General features: G+C 33.2%; 2 protein-coding genes across 5 annotated transcripts; both read left to right on the top strand.

The window, feature by feature from the left end:
* The first annotated feature begins 4,526 nt into the window (after positions 1 to 4,526).
* LOC133701649 (uncharacterized) lies at positions 4,527 to 7,568 on the top strand. Of its 3 annotated transcripts, none has more exons than XM_062125663.1 (7): positions 4,527 to 4,695; positions 4,841 to 4,877; positions 5,691 to 5,764; positions 5,872 to 5,965; positions 6,113 to 6,195; positions 6,546 to 6,637; positions 7,310 to 7,568. In XM_062125663.1, the coding sequence occupies exons 1-7, from the start codon at positions 4,624 to 4,626 to the stop codon at positions 7,365 to 7,367; spliced, it is 510 nt and encodes a 169-aa protein (XP_061981647.1). In that variant the 5' UTR covers positions 4,527 to 4,623; the 3' UTR covers positions 7,368 to 7,568. The 3 variants fall into 3 exon arrangements, with proteins under 3 accessions (XP_061981647.1, XP_061981656.1, XP_061981639.1); XM_062125672.1 differs by lacking the exon at positions 7,310 to 7,568 and adding an exon at positions 7,050 to 7,288; XM_062125655.1 differs by lacking the exon at positions 7,310 to 7,568 and having other exon boundaries at positions 6,546 to 6,996.
* A 728-nt stretch (positions 7,569 to 8,296) lies between these two features.
* LOC133700443 (uncharacterized) lies at positions 8,297 to 13,231 on the top strand. 2 transcript variants are annotated; one of them, XM_062123974.1, is made up of 6 exons: positions 8,297 to 8,571; positions 10,808 to 10,880; positions 11,126 to 11,219; positions 11,650 to 11,766; positions 11,855 to 11,912; positions 12,284 to 13,231. In XM_062123974.1, exons 1-6 carry the CDS (start codon positions 8,539 to 8,541, stop codon positions 12,881 to 12,883), a joined length of 975 nt encoding a protein of 324 aa, XP_061979958.1. In that variant the 5' UTR covers positions 8,297 to 8,538; the 3' UTR covers positions 12,884 to 13,231. The 2 variants fall into 2 exon arrangements, with proteins under 2 accessions (XP_061979958.1, XP_061979968.1); XM_062123984.1 differs by lacking the exon at positions 8,297 to 8,571 and adding an exon at positions 8,594 to 10,041.
* The last annotated feature ends 155 nt before the right edge of the window (positions 13,232 to 13,386 follow it).

The raw sequence follows: 13,386 nt of genomic DNA, 5'->3' as shown, positions 1-13,386 counted from the left end.
TAATGCAAGATACTTTATGTTTATGTGGAATTGTAGTAGTAATGGTATGCTTTTTATTTAGAAATATATTAAAATAATATATTTTTTATTTTAAAAAGATTACTTTTTAAATTAGCATATCAAAACGATTTAAAAATATATATAAAAAATTAATTTTAACAAAAAAATAAGTAAATAAAATTTGAAAAAACGTGATTTCAACCGCATTTCAAAACAATATTTTCTACTATCAAAATAAAGATATTCATGGAGGCAAAACCATAAACACCTAGATTACATATTCAAATCCAAAATTTTACATTATAAGAAGATTAAAGGTGTGTGTGTATATAAAAGAGTAATATAACCGGTCCTACTAGATGGTAATTTATAAACAAATATCTATTTTGCAAAAATTATAAATTTATTTTATTAATGATTATGAATCCTTCCAAATTATATATATATAAAATTGACCCGATCAAACTCGATGAATCAACTAACAACACAATTAAAAATTAATTTAAATTTTAAAGAAAAATCAAAACAATTTTTTTAATTATTTTAAAAATATTGAAACGTTGTGTTTTAATAACTTATATTAACTTATAATTAAAAACTAGGATGGAGTCTTTAGCCCTTGACTTTGAAAGATTTTTAAAAAGAATTTGGCCACGTCTTAAACAGTGAGATGCTCCTACTATCACAGTTTCTTTTCGCACATGATTTTATAGCTATATAGTAATTTTCGGAAGCCAATTTATAGATTTCAAGGAGTGATTACCAAAGTCAAAAACCATAACTTAAAAAAAAAAAAAAAAAAAAAAAAAACACTGACATGTTAAAATGTGTTCATAAAAAGGTCTAACTTTTTTCAAAAATAAAGTAGGTGTACTTTTTACGTGAGAGAATGACATATGCTAGTCTTTTCTCAACCACCCCTCCTCTTCCCATGTTAGCTTGTAATAGGCTAAATTATGAGGCAAAAAGTTGGTATATGTCCTTGAGTGATAATCCAAGTAGATATAAAGAGACATGTATAGGTAAGAATCTTAAGTACTCTTATTAAATGTTATAAAGAAAGCTATATTATATGGAGATTTTACTGTAACTCTATATATAGATAATTATGAATTATAATAATAAAATTTATATAGGTATATTACATAATTAAGAGGATGTGGGAGGTGTTTTTATATTTTTACGTTGTATTTTTTATTTTTTAATTGAAAAATTATTGGCATATGTTTCACACGTCTCAGCAAGTGGGCAATACTCGCGCTATCAAAAAGATGCATGAGATGCTACTCGGTAGTCAAATTCGGTCATCCGCTATATAAATAGATGCACAGACGTGCTCTCTTTCACATGATGAGGCACTTGTAGATATATATATCATGGTTGGATTGCCGTTAGTGATTGATGGTTTGTGTTTTCTTTTCTTTTCTATCTCCTGACAATTAAAGTGTACAATTATCATCTGCTTGTTTATTGTTTGCTTGGGTCTAGCTAACACGTCAGACCCAAGATCCTTAGGTCTGGTAACAATGTTAAGCCCAAGAGTCGGGGGTCTGGCAACTGTGTTTAGTGCTAGACCCAAGAGCGGCTAGCAACCATGTTTGGTGGCAGACCTAGACGCGAGTCTGATATGGTTGCTAGACTCAGATGCGGGCCTGCTTTGCTTGCCAGACCTTAGCTTCTTAAAGCTGACAACCCTATGCAAGTATATTGTGGACTAAGACACAGTCCATTGTAAACTTGCACAATGGATTTTTCAAGCTCTGAAGGCTTGGGATAGGGCTAATATTATCTTTTCACATAAAGTTAAATTAACAATTTGCCCTTTAGTTGAACAAATAAAGCACTAATTGTAAGCGTATTTCAGTATTTTTCATGAGCTCACTGGTATTAAACATTTCAACGGGGATATGATAGTCTTTTGATGATATTTGCATAGTAAAAATAGTATTCTATCTCCAAGGTTAACAAAAATAAAACTTGTTACCCATGAGTTTTTTTACCTTTCACAAACTGTTAAATAGTTAAAATATATCATTTTGTCCTCTGTCTGTTTGTTGTTTGCTCGTGCCTGACAAATACATCAAGCCCTAACTACTTGGGTTCAGCAACCATGTTTGGTGTCAGACCTAGGCACGGTCTGGCAACTATGCATGACTGTCAAATCTAGAAAATTTGAGCCTGATATGGGCTACCAGACCCAATTCACCTGGGTAGACGCTTGAGTCTTTAATGTCTGCTAAACTTAGGGCTTTTGATTCTTTAATGGCTACCAGATCCAAGGTGGTTAAAACATTCTTTATACATTTAATATTTTTTTATATTTTTTAAAAATTAATATTGACTTGTTATGAAGTGCGAGCCAATATATTAGTATAAAGTTAAAAACTGTGGAGAAAATATTGTTTTTCCAGCACTATGTATTACAATAATAATCTAAAGTGTTATGTTTTTTTTGCCTTGCATTTTGACTCTTTTTTCCATTTAGTCATTGATTTTTTTTTATTTATTTAGTTCTTATTTGATGTGTTTATGAAGAGTTATAATTGATAATTTTTTTAATTTTTTTTATATGATTATTGCAGTATAAAAAAAAATCTCAGCATTAGGTTGATATTAACTATAAAGCTAAAGGTGTGGGGAAAATATTATTTTCCCACATCCATTAGCATTGTAGATCACAATAATAATCCACAATATTGTGATTTTTGTGTGTGTGCATTTTAACCCTTTTCTTTTTCTTTAGTTTTTTTTATTTAGTCTTTATATGATGTCTTTATGGAGATTTTGAACTAATAATTTATTTTAATTTACCTTTTATATGGTTATCGTGATATCATAAAGATATTTTGACATCGGGTTGATATCAGGAAAAAATCTTAGCATCACGATATAGTCTATCTTTTCAAAAGTTTAGCTAAATAAAAAATTATTTTAAAAAAACTAAGTTATTAAACTTTGTGGAGTCAATTACCCGGTTTGTGAGTTTGATAGAGTAACCCTGATTGCCTTGGTTTGCGAGTTTAGCGATATACTTTTTTTTTTCTAATTGAACTTGATTTTATGATCGTCTATTTTTTTTTATCATATAGTTAAAAAATAGTTTTTTAAAAAGCATGTTCTTAAATTTTAGAAAGTTCATGGGCCTGTTGACGGGTTTGACAAATTTAAATTTTTTTTCTTTTCTTTTTAAAATTTTTTTTTTGATTTTATCCTTTGATATTGGACTAATTAAAATTTGAGTTTTTATGATTTGTTTTGTTTTGTTTTCTATGAGGTTATCATAGTTTTTAAAAAAATCTTAGTATTGGTTTAATACTTGATTTTATGATTGTCTATTTTTGTTATCATACTTTCAAATAAAAAATAATTTAGAAAAATAAAAGTAATTAATTTCAATGGAATCCATTACTCAACTTGTGGGTTTGACGTGTTGATCCGGTTACCTGATTCACGAGTTTAGCGGATTTACCCATCAAAACTTATATGTTTTTTTTTAGTTTTTGATCCCTTATTTTTTTTATTCTACTCTTCTTCAATATTCAATTGAGAAATGGAATTCATGATTTATTGTTTTTTTTTACTTTCTATAAGGTTATCACAATATCAAATAAATATATTTTTTAGGGTTGAAACTCAATTTTATAAGCATCTAATTTTATCATAAAATTAAATAAAGATAATTTACAAAAATAATAAAGTTACTAAACCCATTGAAATCCATGATCTAGGTCAAAGGATGACCAAGGTCAATCTAATTTGACATCATTTTAATATTAAAAAAATTATTGTTTTATTTTTTTTTTAAAATATAAGTTATGTTTTTATTGGTCATCCAAGTTATTTTTAAACCTATTAAATTGAACAATTTATTTTAAATCAGTTCTTACATGATTTAATTTAAAAATTAAGTTGGACAAAGAGCTAAAATGACATGTTTCAAAATGAATCTGGTTGATTGGATTTAATAATACAACAAAATTTTCATACTTTAAACAATTTTTTAAGTAATTTTTTAAAATAGTTTAACTTCCGGTGCAACGTGGTTAAATGTACCAGTTGGTATAATTTGTTTCTTTTTAATATGCCTGATTACCTTGAGATTAGTATTTTATTTTTGTATTTCAGCATCCAAAGAAACTTTAGAAATGTTTTTTTTTTACATCAAAATTACATCATGGTTATTAAACCTGATTAGACCGATGAATTGATCTAAATCAGTTAATTTAGGGTTTAGTCCGAACTAGGTTTTATAATAAATTAATAAAATTAACTTGATCAAAAACCTGTTAAAATTTAAAATTTTAATTTTTTAAAATAACATTGTTTCCACCATTTTTAAAAATTTGTTTAATCTGTCAAAGTCTTGCCCCGTGTGGAGTTTAATAAATATGGATTAAACAAGCTCTTTTTGCTTTTTGTTTGAAAAAGAGAGCTAATCACACCCAATGGGTTTTACTGGCCAAGCCCAAAGACTCCATTTAAAACCCCTGAAACCGAAGTGAACTAGGAACAAGAAAGCCCTTCGATTTCAGGCATAGGGTCTGTAAGAAACGAGGAGGAAGGCAAGTCATGGTTCCGAGGGAGCAGTAAAGTTACTTTTAAATTATCTGACAGACAACTGAGATGTTTACAAATAATCAAAGACAAGAAGAAAGAACCGGAAAATATGGAACCCCAAGACTCCAATACCTTCAGGTATTCCTTCTTTTCTCGAAAGGCCCTTCTGTATATCTTCTTCTTTTTTGTTTTTTCTTGTTTGCTTTAGTTTGATTGTTTGTATCATAAAATAATAATTATCCAGCAAATCAAATGACCATTTTTTTTATTTTTGATTTTGCAGGAGTTGGTGAACCAGTTTCAGAATGCAGCGGATGAAGGTACTTTTAAATTTTGCTCGTGGTGTCTTCTTTAATATGGTTAGGTCAATCTATATATATGTGTTGTAACTTGCAAGCACTTAATTGAAGGCTTAGCTCCCTTAATCACTGATTAATCCCTTAGCTTGATCAGATTATTAGAGTTCATGCTTTTTACGTGATTTCATTGTATTGTTGGCTATGAATTTACTTTCCTAGTAATAATCCTTGTTGATTTCGAGAATCTTCCATTACATGATTGAGTTATAATATGCAAAGCTAGCCCGTCTTCAAATACTAAACTGATTTCTATGTTCTACATGGCTGTAGAATGCAGTTTACGATATCATTCTGTTTGTAGCTATTATGCATCTTAACTTTGTTATCTGTGTTCTGCATTTACCCTTTGTTTGGTATGAAATGGAGTCTTTGGCGGTGGCAGTATTTCCGCTGTCAAGAGGAATGTTGCACAATCTAGATTCACTGGATATCTGTGCAATATGCAGGCTAAGCAAATATAGAAATTCGGGTGGTAGCAGAGGACATGCTTCTTTCTCTCTGCTTTTTTTTTTGGGTGTTGTGCATGTTGCTTTTGTGTCTGGTCTGGGAGTGAAAGTGGAGTGTCAATTTTATCACTGTGAGGAGGTGTAGGGGATTATGAGGGTGGAAACCATGCTTGAAATGTCTCTGTTTGTAATGGTAGCCAAGTTCAAATACTGTCTGTATTTTTGCAAATGTCACTTCACACCATGTCTTGTAATGTGACTAAACCATTGAAAACTAACCTTGCCTATACAACTTCTATTGACCATATTTTTGTTCTTGTTGTTGCAGAAAGAAAAGAGAGGATAGTTGCTAACTTGGCAAACTTTGCTTATGATCCTTATAACTATACATTCTTGCGTCAGGTTAATACTTTTGATTTTAGTTTTAGAAATATCTGGTTATAATTATAAACCAAGGTATATTTCATATAATTCTTCCATGTAACAACTTTTGAATGTGATCTAAACAGCTAAATGTTTTGGAGCTATTCCTTGATTGTATAACAGAACCAAATGAGAAGCTTGTGGAATTTGGGATTGGAGGAATATGCAATTCTTGTGCTGGTAAGTCCAACAAAGTGTACCTTCTGCTAGAACTGGAAATACTGTTGACCGAAAATATTAGGCTGCAAAGATTGTTTGCTTTGCATATTTACAGCCTCCTTTTTCATGCTATTAATTTTTTTTTTCTTTCTAAACTCTTGCCTGCAGATCCAGCAAATGCTGCTATCATCACTCAGTCCGGAGGCATACCCCTCACTATCCAATGTTTATCAAGCCCAGTAAGAAACACTGTAAGTGGAAGAGAGCCTGCGCTTCTTTATTGTTACACCCCCCTGCTTCATAACTTGTCTAGCTCATCCTGGAGATGACGTGGTCCTAAATACACAACCGAAATAGTTTTTTTTCCCTGTAAGAAATATGGCTGCGCCGCGCCCCCTCCCCCCCTACTCTACCATTCTCATGTTGGAGTGTGCTTTTATAGCTTTGACATTTTCTTTGATCTTTCAGAAAATTTTCCTTCATTACTGTGATCGATTCTTTAGGATGCTTTGAAGCTTATATTTGACCTTGCATCTGTGAAACCATAATTGTGCAGTTTTTTGTATGGTTTAATTTGATTAAGAGTTCTGTATGATTGCAGGTTAATTATGCTCTTGGTTCTCTTTATTATCTCTGTAACTCATCTACCAAGGAAGAGATTCTAAAGCCAGAAGTTTTAGATGTTATCAAGAGGTATGCTGCTTGTGAAACAGTAAATGTAAGCTTCAGTAATCTGGCTAAAGCTTTCTTAGACAAGCATGTGTATGAAAACAAGTGACATTAGCATGCTTGATGTTGATATGGAAGATTCATCCCCAGTTCATTGTCCAAAACGAATACATTCTTCCAATGAAAGTCGTCATCGTTGTCGTCATCTATTTCACAATATAAGTTTTCATCCATTTTTTCTTAGAAAAAAGAAAGTTTTGTACAGCTATCAGAGTCCTGTAATATTTTGGCATTTTCAGAAGCTAATTTAACTGCACAAGCTGATTACTGAATTTTATTGCATAAAATCTCAATACAGGCAAAGTGAAATTTAATGTTGCCAATCAATTTATGCTAAAATGCGAAAAGCTCCCTTTTCATTTGTTGTTTTTCGCAGATATTTGCTGTTTCCAATTCGTTGAGTTGTGCATGAAACAATCCAGAGAGAAACAAAATACATTTGAATTAAAACAGATACCGTATAGATGAAATCTATGAATCCTGGTCATTGGAGAAAAGTTGTGTTTCTGAGACTGGCATTTGAAATTTTCAAGGGCACTCCTTCGCTGGTTTACAATGCTCAGAAATTTGGGTTGTTTCTCTCGTATATGGCTGATTAGCACCTTGTCCTGCAAATTGCAATGTGTTTAAATTTAGGCAGCAAGAAACGATCTCTCCAGGGCACAAACGGTTGGGAATTCACGACATGGTTTAGAGATTTTGGGCTCAACTCAAACACCAAGTTGATACTCGGCAGCAACTTCAACGATTGGCTTGGTAGTAAAAGAGTTCTTTTCTTGACTTCTTGGATCCAAACTTTAGGGCCATCGATTAAAAGAATTTATGCAGATTGATGTTTGTTGGGGCGTTCTTAAAATTGTTCAAAAAATATTAATAGTTTTGATTTGATGCAGAAGCTGGTCCGAAGACCCTCAAAAAGTTGATATTAGGCAAAACAGTAAAGAAAAAAAAACCAGCTTTTATTGCTTTCGAAGATATTAAAAATAAAAAGAAATCTGAAACAAAATCATTTTAGACGAAAAGCATTTTTAAAAATAAGTTTTGAACTATTTTTATGGAAATATTCTCATATGAATGCAAATTTAAGAGGAAAAAATAAAATATTAATAATAAAAAATGTAAAAGAAAAGTGAGTTTTCTCAGTTTTAATGGTGGCGAGCCAATTATCCATGCATTGAGTGGTATATTATGAAAAAAAAAGACAAAACACAATAATATTTTATTTTATTTTATTTACTTTAAAATAGTTATAAGATAATTTGAATTAGGTTCCTAAGAATAAGAATAAACCCTCCATACTAAAGTTCTAAAAATGTAAGTAAAACTAAATATTGCTCATATATATATATATATATATATATTATCAACAAAAAAAAAAGAAATAAAATAACGTGTCATCTTAATATATATATATGAGCAACAAAAAAAAAAGAAATAAAATAACGTGTCATCTTCTATGGTAGCATTATAAAAAGAATCCAAAATAAAAATAAAATAAAATATAGGGGCTCAAGTGGAATATTAGTAAATTTATAAGGGTTAAAGTGAAGTCTAACCATAGAGATCAGAAAAAACAAAGGAAACCAAAGAGACGGCAGAAGCATAACGTTACAGCTCAGGCCTTTTTTAAGATTAGAGGTTGGCAGTCAAAGCCCATAAATGTAATTAAATTAAAAAAATCACCCTAAACTTTCAAAAAATATAAATAAATTCCCCAAGCTTCCCTTCCTTATTCCGGCCAAACTCTGCTCAGCCTCCATCATCTCTCTTTTTGTATTTTTCTTTTTAAACAATATTTTCTATTTAACAACGTTGTCTTTTCCTTGCTTATCCTCAAGAGAAAAGAAGAGAGAGATTCTTACAACATGAAAAAGAAACTCGACACTCGTTTCCCTGCCGTAAGTTCTTTCTTTTGTGCTGTCTTCATGTTTTGTTTTTTTCCGTAAAAAACATTTTGGATTGTCTTTGTTTTTTTTTTGTTGTTCTACTGGCCTTTTCATGGTTAGCAATCCTGTTACTGTTTTCCCCCCTTTTTTTATGGCTGATACTAACATGGGGTTAGAGAATTGTTGATATTTAAAGCAGTGTCTAATCTTTATTGAGTTTTAGATTTTGATTTTTTCCATAATTTTCATGCCCTTTACTTTTTTTTACATGGACTACTGAATTCGTGGCCCATCTGGGGCAGCTTGTTGGATATTTTGTGTTTTTATCTAATTTACTTGGCTGAAATAGCAAAAAAATAAGTGGACCAACAAGTGTTTTTGTTTGGTTAAATTTGAGGTAGGACCAGTTTGATTATGGTTAATGAATTGCCTGTATGTAGGGCACTGTCTAATATGTATTGACTTCTAGAGCTTGTGCTTTTCCTCTTTCTTGCATGTACTTGGCGTGCTACTGAATTTGTTTCATTGCTTTGTTGTTTCGCATGTGGGGCACTTTGCTGGATTGTTTTTTTCACCTTCTACGAGGTTTTATGGGGTTTCCTAGGGATTATTGATTGGAAGACAGATGGAAACATCTTGTTTTTGTAATTTTTGGTTGTTGATGTGACTTTGCTGTAATAGGAATGAACTCAGCTCTTTTTAGAAGTGATGTTTACCTTTTGTTTTAGTCTTGCTACCTGTTAAGTTATTGTTTCGTTCTATGCACGTGATGTATGATAGATGTATGGTAGTTTGGTTCTGTGAAACGTAAGCCATTTTTCAATATGGAGTAGAAAGTTTAGTCTTTAAACTCAACTAGTAATAGGAGTGTGCATAATTGAGTGGAAACTGAAACCTAGCCACATAGATGTGATAACCCATTAGACAGAATAACATAGCTGCAAAAAAATTGTTTATTGCAGGTGTGTGCGCAAACACTTGCTGTCATGCGCAAATTAAAGAGTTTTTAGTTTTTCACCATGGTTAGATATCAAATTTGTTATGTGCTGAATGGTGGATATAAAGTTATCAACTCTTTTTATCAATTTCTAACCTTTTCTCTTCTTTATTTGTCAGTCCCCCTTCCTTATTAATCGCAAATTTTCCTTAGCTTACTGTGCATTTGAGATTCCTCTCTGTCTCAGCTTGTTCTCTCTTTCCTTGAATGTGACCCCACAATTTTTTTTTTAAGAAGATTTGTGCTCAAGAGCATTGTTTTGAAACATCAATGGGTAGTTCAATTCCAAAAGAGCAAAAAACTGTTCTCAACTGCATACTTGGAATAGGAATTGGAAGTTTCGTCCAAAGAGTAACCCCTTCCTCTCTGTCCCCCTTTATCTTGCCCTGTTTCTGATGCCATCATTTGTCCCTTTGTAAAAAGCCTATCCAAAGGCTCCTGGCATCTGACAGTGGTACAAGAGGTATTACCACACAGAAAGCAGGGTAATGCCTTCTTATGACTTATTTTCTGCAACAATTAGTTGGCACTAATTTGTTAGACCAGACTAAAACTTTAACTTTAGTGGGTAAAGCATCCTTCTATAGCCTTCCCATTTATGTACAACACTGTAGTACTTTGCTATGCTGAAAGAGATTTTATCGAACCTTAACATTTTAGATTAGTTGTTTTTTCTGGTATGACCATTTTGATTGGTTCAATTTACCGTCCTTCAAAAAATTGATTGATTGAACCTACTCAGCTCTCCGCTGTAACTAAATTCTTTTTGGTATTGATCACTTGACATGCAAATTGTAAATCTTACCTTTCTTGTGCATAGCAGGATAGCATTTTGGTAGGTAATCTTGGATGTGTTAATTAATTTTGTTCTTGTGCTTTTATCACAGGAAACAAATTTAAATAATTTTCTTTTTACAATAAATTATGCCTCATCTTGCATTTGTTCAATCACTTGTCGAAGGATGATGATTTCATTGATAGAGCCTTTGTATCAACTCTTGTGGGCGCTTGTACCATGCCAAGGACTCTTAACTTTAGGCCTGTGTTTGTTTCAAATCGAGGAGAATCTAGTGTTTCAACTTTTTATTGGCCCCATTTAGTGCTTTGAGATGTGAATGAGCTATGAGCAATTAACAGATATCACTTGAATTCTTGCATAAGATTTTTCCCTAGCATGTCCAGTGATTTTCTTTTACAGTGTTTATTTTTCTAGCATTTGATTATCTACTTTATCTGGGTATTATTTGACAGGTTCGAATCAAGAAGATTATGCAAACTGATGAGGATGTTGGGAAGATTGCCATGGCAGTACCTCTTCTTGTTTGTAAGTAAATAATTAGGACTCATGCTTATGCAATGAAAGGAAATTTGGCCCCTTTCTATTTTCTTCCACACCACCTTTTTCTACGTGCTCTTCATAAAGTCATCCTATGCCAATATCATGCATGGAAACCCTCTTCCCTTCCCCTCCATATATGTTCATGCACATTTTTATTCTTCTACTTGTTTTTCTTTATGGTTGTTTTGTTTCATTTACAGTACTAATTCAATTTGTTTTGAAATGTGCAGCTAAAGCCTTGGAACTATTTTTGCAAGACCTATGTGACCGAACATATGAAATAACTCTGAAAAGGGGAGCCAAGACTTTGAATTCATTGCATTTGTAAGTAAGATTTTTATATTGTCTTTGTTGCTACAAATCTACTTATGGCTGCGGACTGTATATTATTTTGGTCCTTAGAATTGAACCTTCCAGGCGCTGTATGACAATATATTGAAAGCCTACTTTTACTATACAGAGCTTTGAGTTTGGGATAGTGGTCAATCTTATTCATATTGTTGGTCTGGTCCTGACTCTTAGAACAAATGAGATGTAGCTTTACACACATACACCACACACCCCTCTCTCTCACGCCCGCAGGGGCACACCCACACACGTACACGCATGTGCCTGGGCAAGTGCGCTCACATACTCACGCCTTGGACGAGCACATTAACGCTCATGTGTCCTCATGCGTGCATTAGACATTTGTATTTTCTACACCTAACATCAGGGAATCGAGGTGGTCTGATTTTTTCTATGAAATTTACAGGAAACAGTGTGTACAGACTTTTAATGTTTTTGATTTTCTGAGGGAAATTGTGAGCAAGGTTCCAGATCTTGGTGGCCCAGATGTCACTGGTGATGAACATGGTGTTGCCAAAAGAAGGTTTGGAATGTCTAGTCTTATATCTTTGTTTTAGTTTGGACGTTAGATTGCTTGATGACTAATGACATTCTTAATGCTTCAACTTTAGGAAAGTTGCTGATGATGAAGACAATGACAGTGATGAGGAGTGCAGTAGAAACAGAACAGTAAGTTTCCATGTCTTGCATTATATAAAAATGGAGAAAGAAAACTGTACAAGCATTTTGCGTGAAGTTAGATATCAACATTTATTTGTTATCCTTAAAGTTGGAAGTTGAATTTCATGTTACCTTGTAGTTTGAACTATTTATGATTGATGTCTACGACCATGCTCTTAGTTTAAATGGTGTTAGTTTTTGTGCAACAAGTTAGATTGTATCACCTGCTGCAGATTGTTTCTGTGCTCCATTGACTACAAGGCATATGTTATGGCAACTTTTAATCGATGTAGAAAATAAGCTTCTATGGATTTATTCTGCATTTTATGTTTTTGAACAATATGTTGCACTAGAACTCAACCCTAGAATTTTGTTGACAGAATGAGACTATCCATACAAGCAGCAGTGGCAGAGGAAGAGGAAGAGGAAGAGGAAGAGGTAGGGGCAGAGGTAGAGGGCGTGGCCGGGGGACAAGATCCATGGAGAGGGAGACAGCTGCACAGCATGGGAAGTTTGAAGATGACCCTGACATTGATCATCACAATGACAAGCACTGTCCAAAACTTGACAAGGATTATGAGCCTAAAGATTCGAAGGATAATATTCCAGCTGGCAGAAATTTACAAGCTCCAGTACGTGACTTTGACCTGAATGCGGGCTTGGATGAGAATGGAGAAACACAACCAGTGTTAGCTTCTGTCCCTTCTAGTTTCTCAACAAAATCTGATACTGTTGTCCCTGCAAGTTCCTTTACAAAACATGACACTGTTGTCCCTACAAGTTCCTTAACAAAACCTGACACTGTTGTCCCTGCAAGTTCCTCAACAAAACCAACTCCTGAATTGAAGCATGAGGAAGTGCCTGGATGGTCCCTTGAAGACATTGAAAAGATGGATATCAATCCCGTTCAACTTGCAAACTTAAATACAAGAATAGATGAGGAGGAGGAAGATTACGATGAAGAAGACTGCAGTTACTAGCTAGTGTTTTCTGCTGCTGTATATGGCTTCTCACATCCTATAGGTTTTAGGTCCTTGCAGGAAAATATAAATCTGAAGGTAGCGATTATTGAAGCTGATGGTAGCGACTAGGGAGCTTAGGATTAAGTGGTAGTCATCATTACAGACTAGGCAGAAAATGGTAGGATTCTGTCTTCTTCAGAATATATTTTCTCCAGCATTTGCTGAATGTAGATTACACATTTACTCCCCTAGGCATTTAGAGATCAGTCTGTTTAACCATTCTTGTATTTTAAGATGCAAAACGCTAATTATTACTTCTTGAAGGCATAGAAAGGCTCATACAACAGCTGGGGAATTTCTGTGGTCTTTTTCCTGGCAAGGGATTAGGAATCTAGGTCCATGATAAACCATAAAGGCCCTTGTGCCAGCTGCAGCCTTTGACATTGAACAAGAAGGCCACACAGAGCCTAACTTGATCCAAACCACTCTCACTTGGAAAAATCCAAGTTAAGCTTCAATAT

The sequence above is a fragment of the Populus nigra genome, chromosome 1 (genome assembly GCF_951802175.1).
Source record: "Populus nigra chromosome 1, ddPopNigr1.1, whole genome shotgun sequence".
Taxonomy (NCBI): domain Eukaryota; kingdom Viridiplantae; phylum Streptophyta; class Magnoliopsida; order Malpighiales; family Salicaceae; genus Populus; species Populus nigra.
This window is presented reverse-complemented; position numbering and strand designations above follow the sequence as displayed.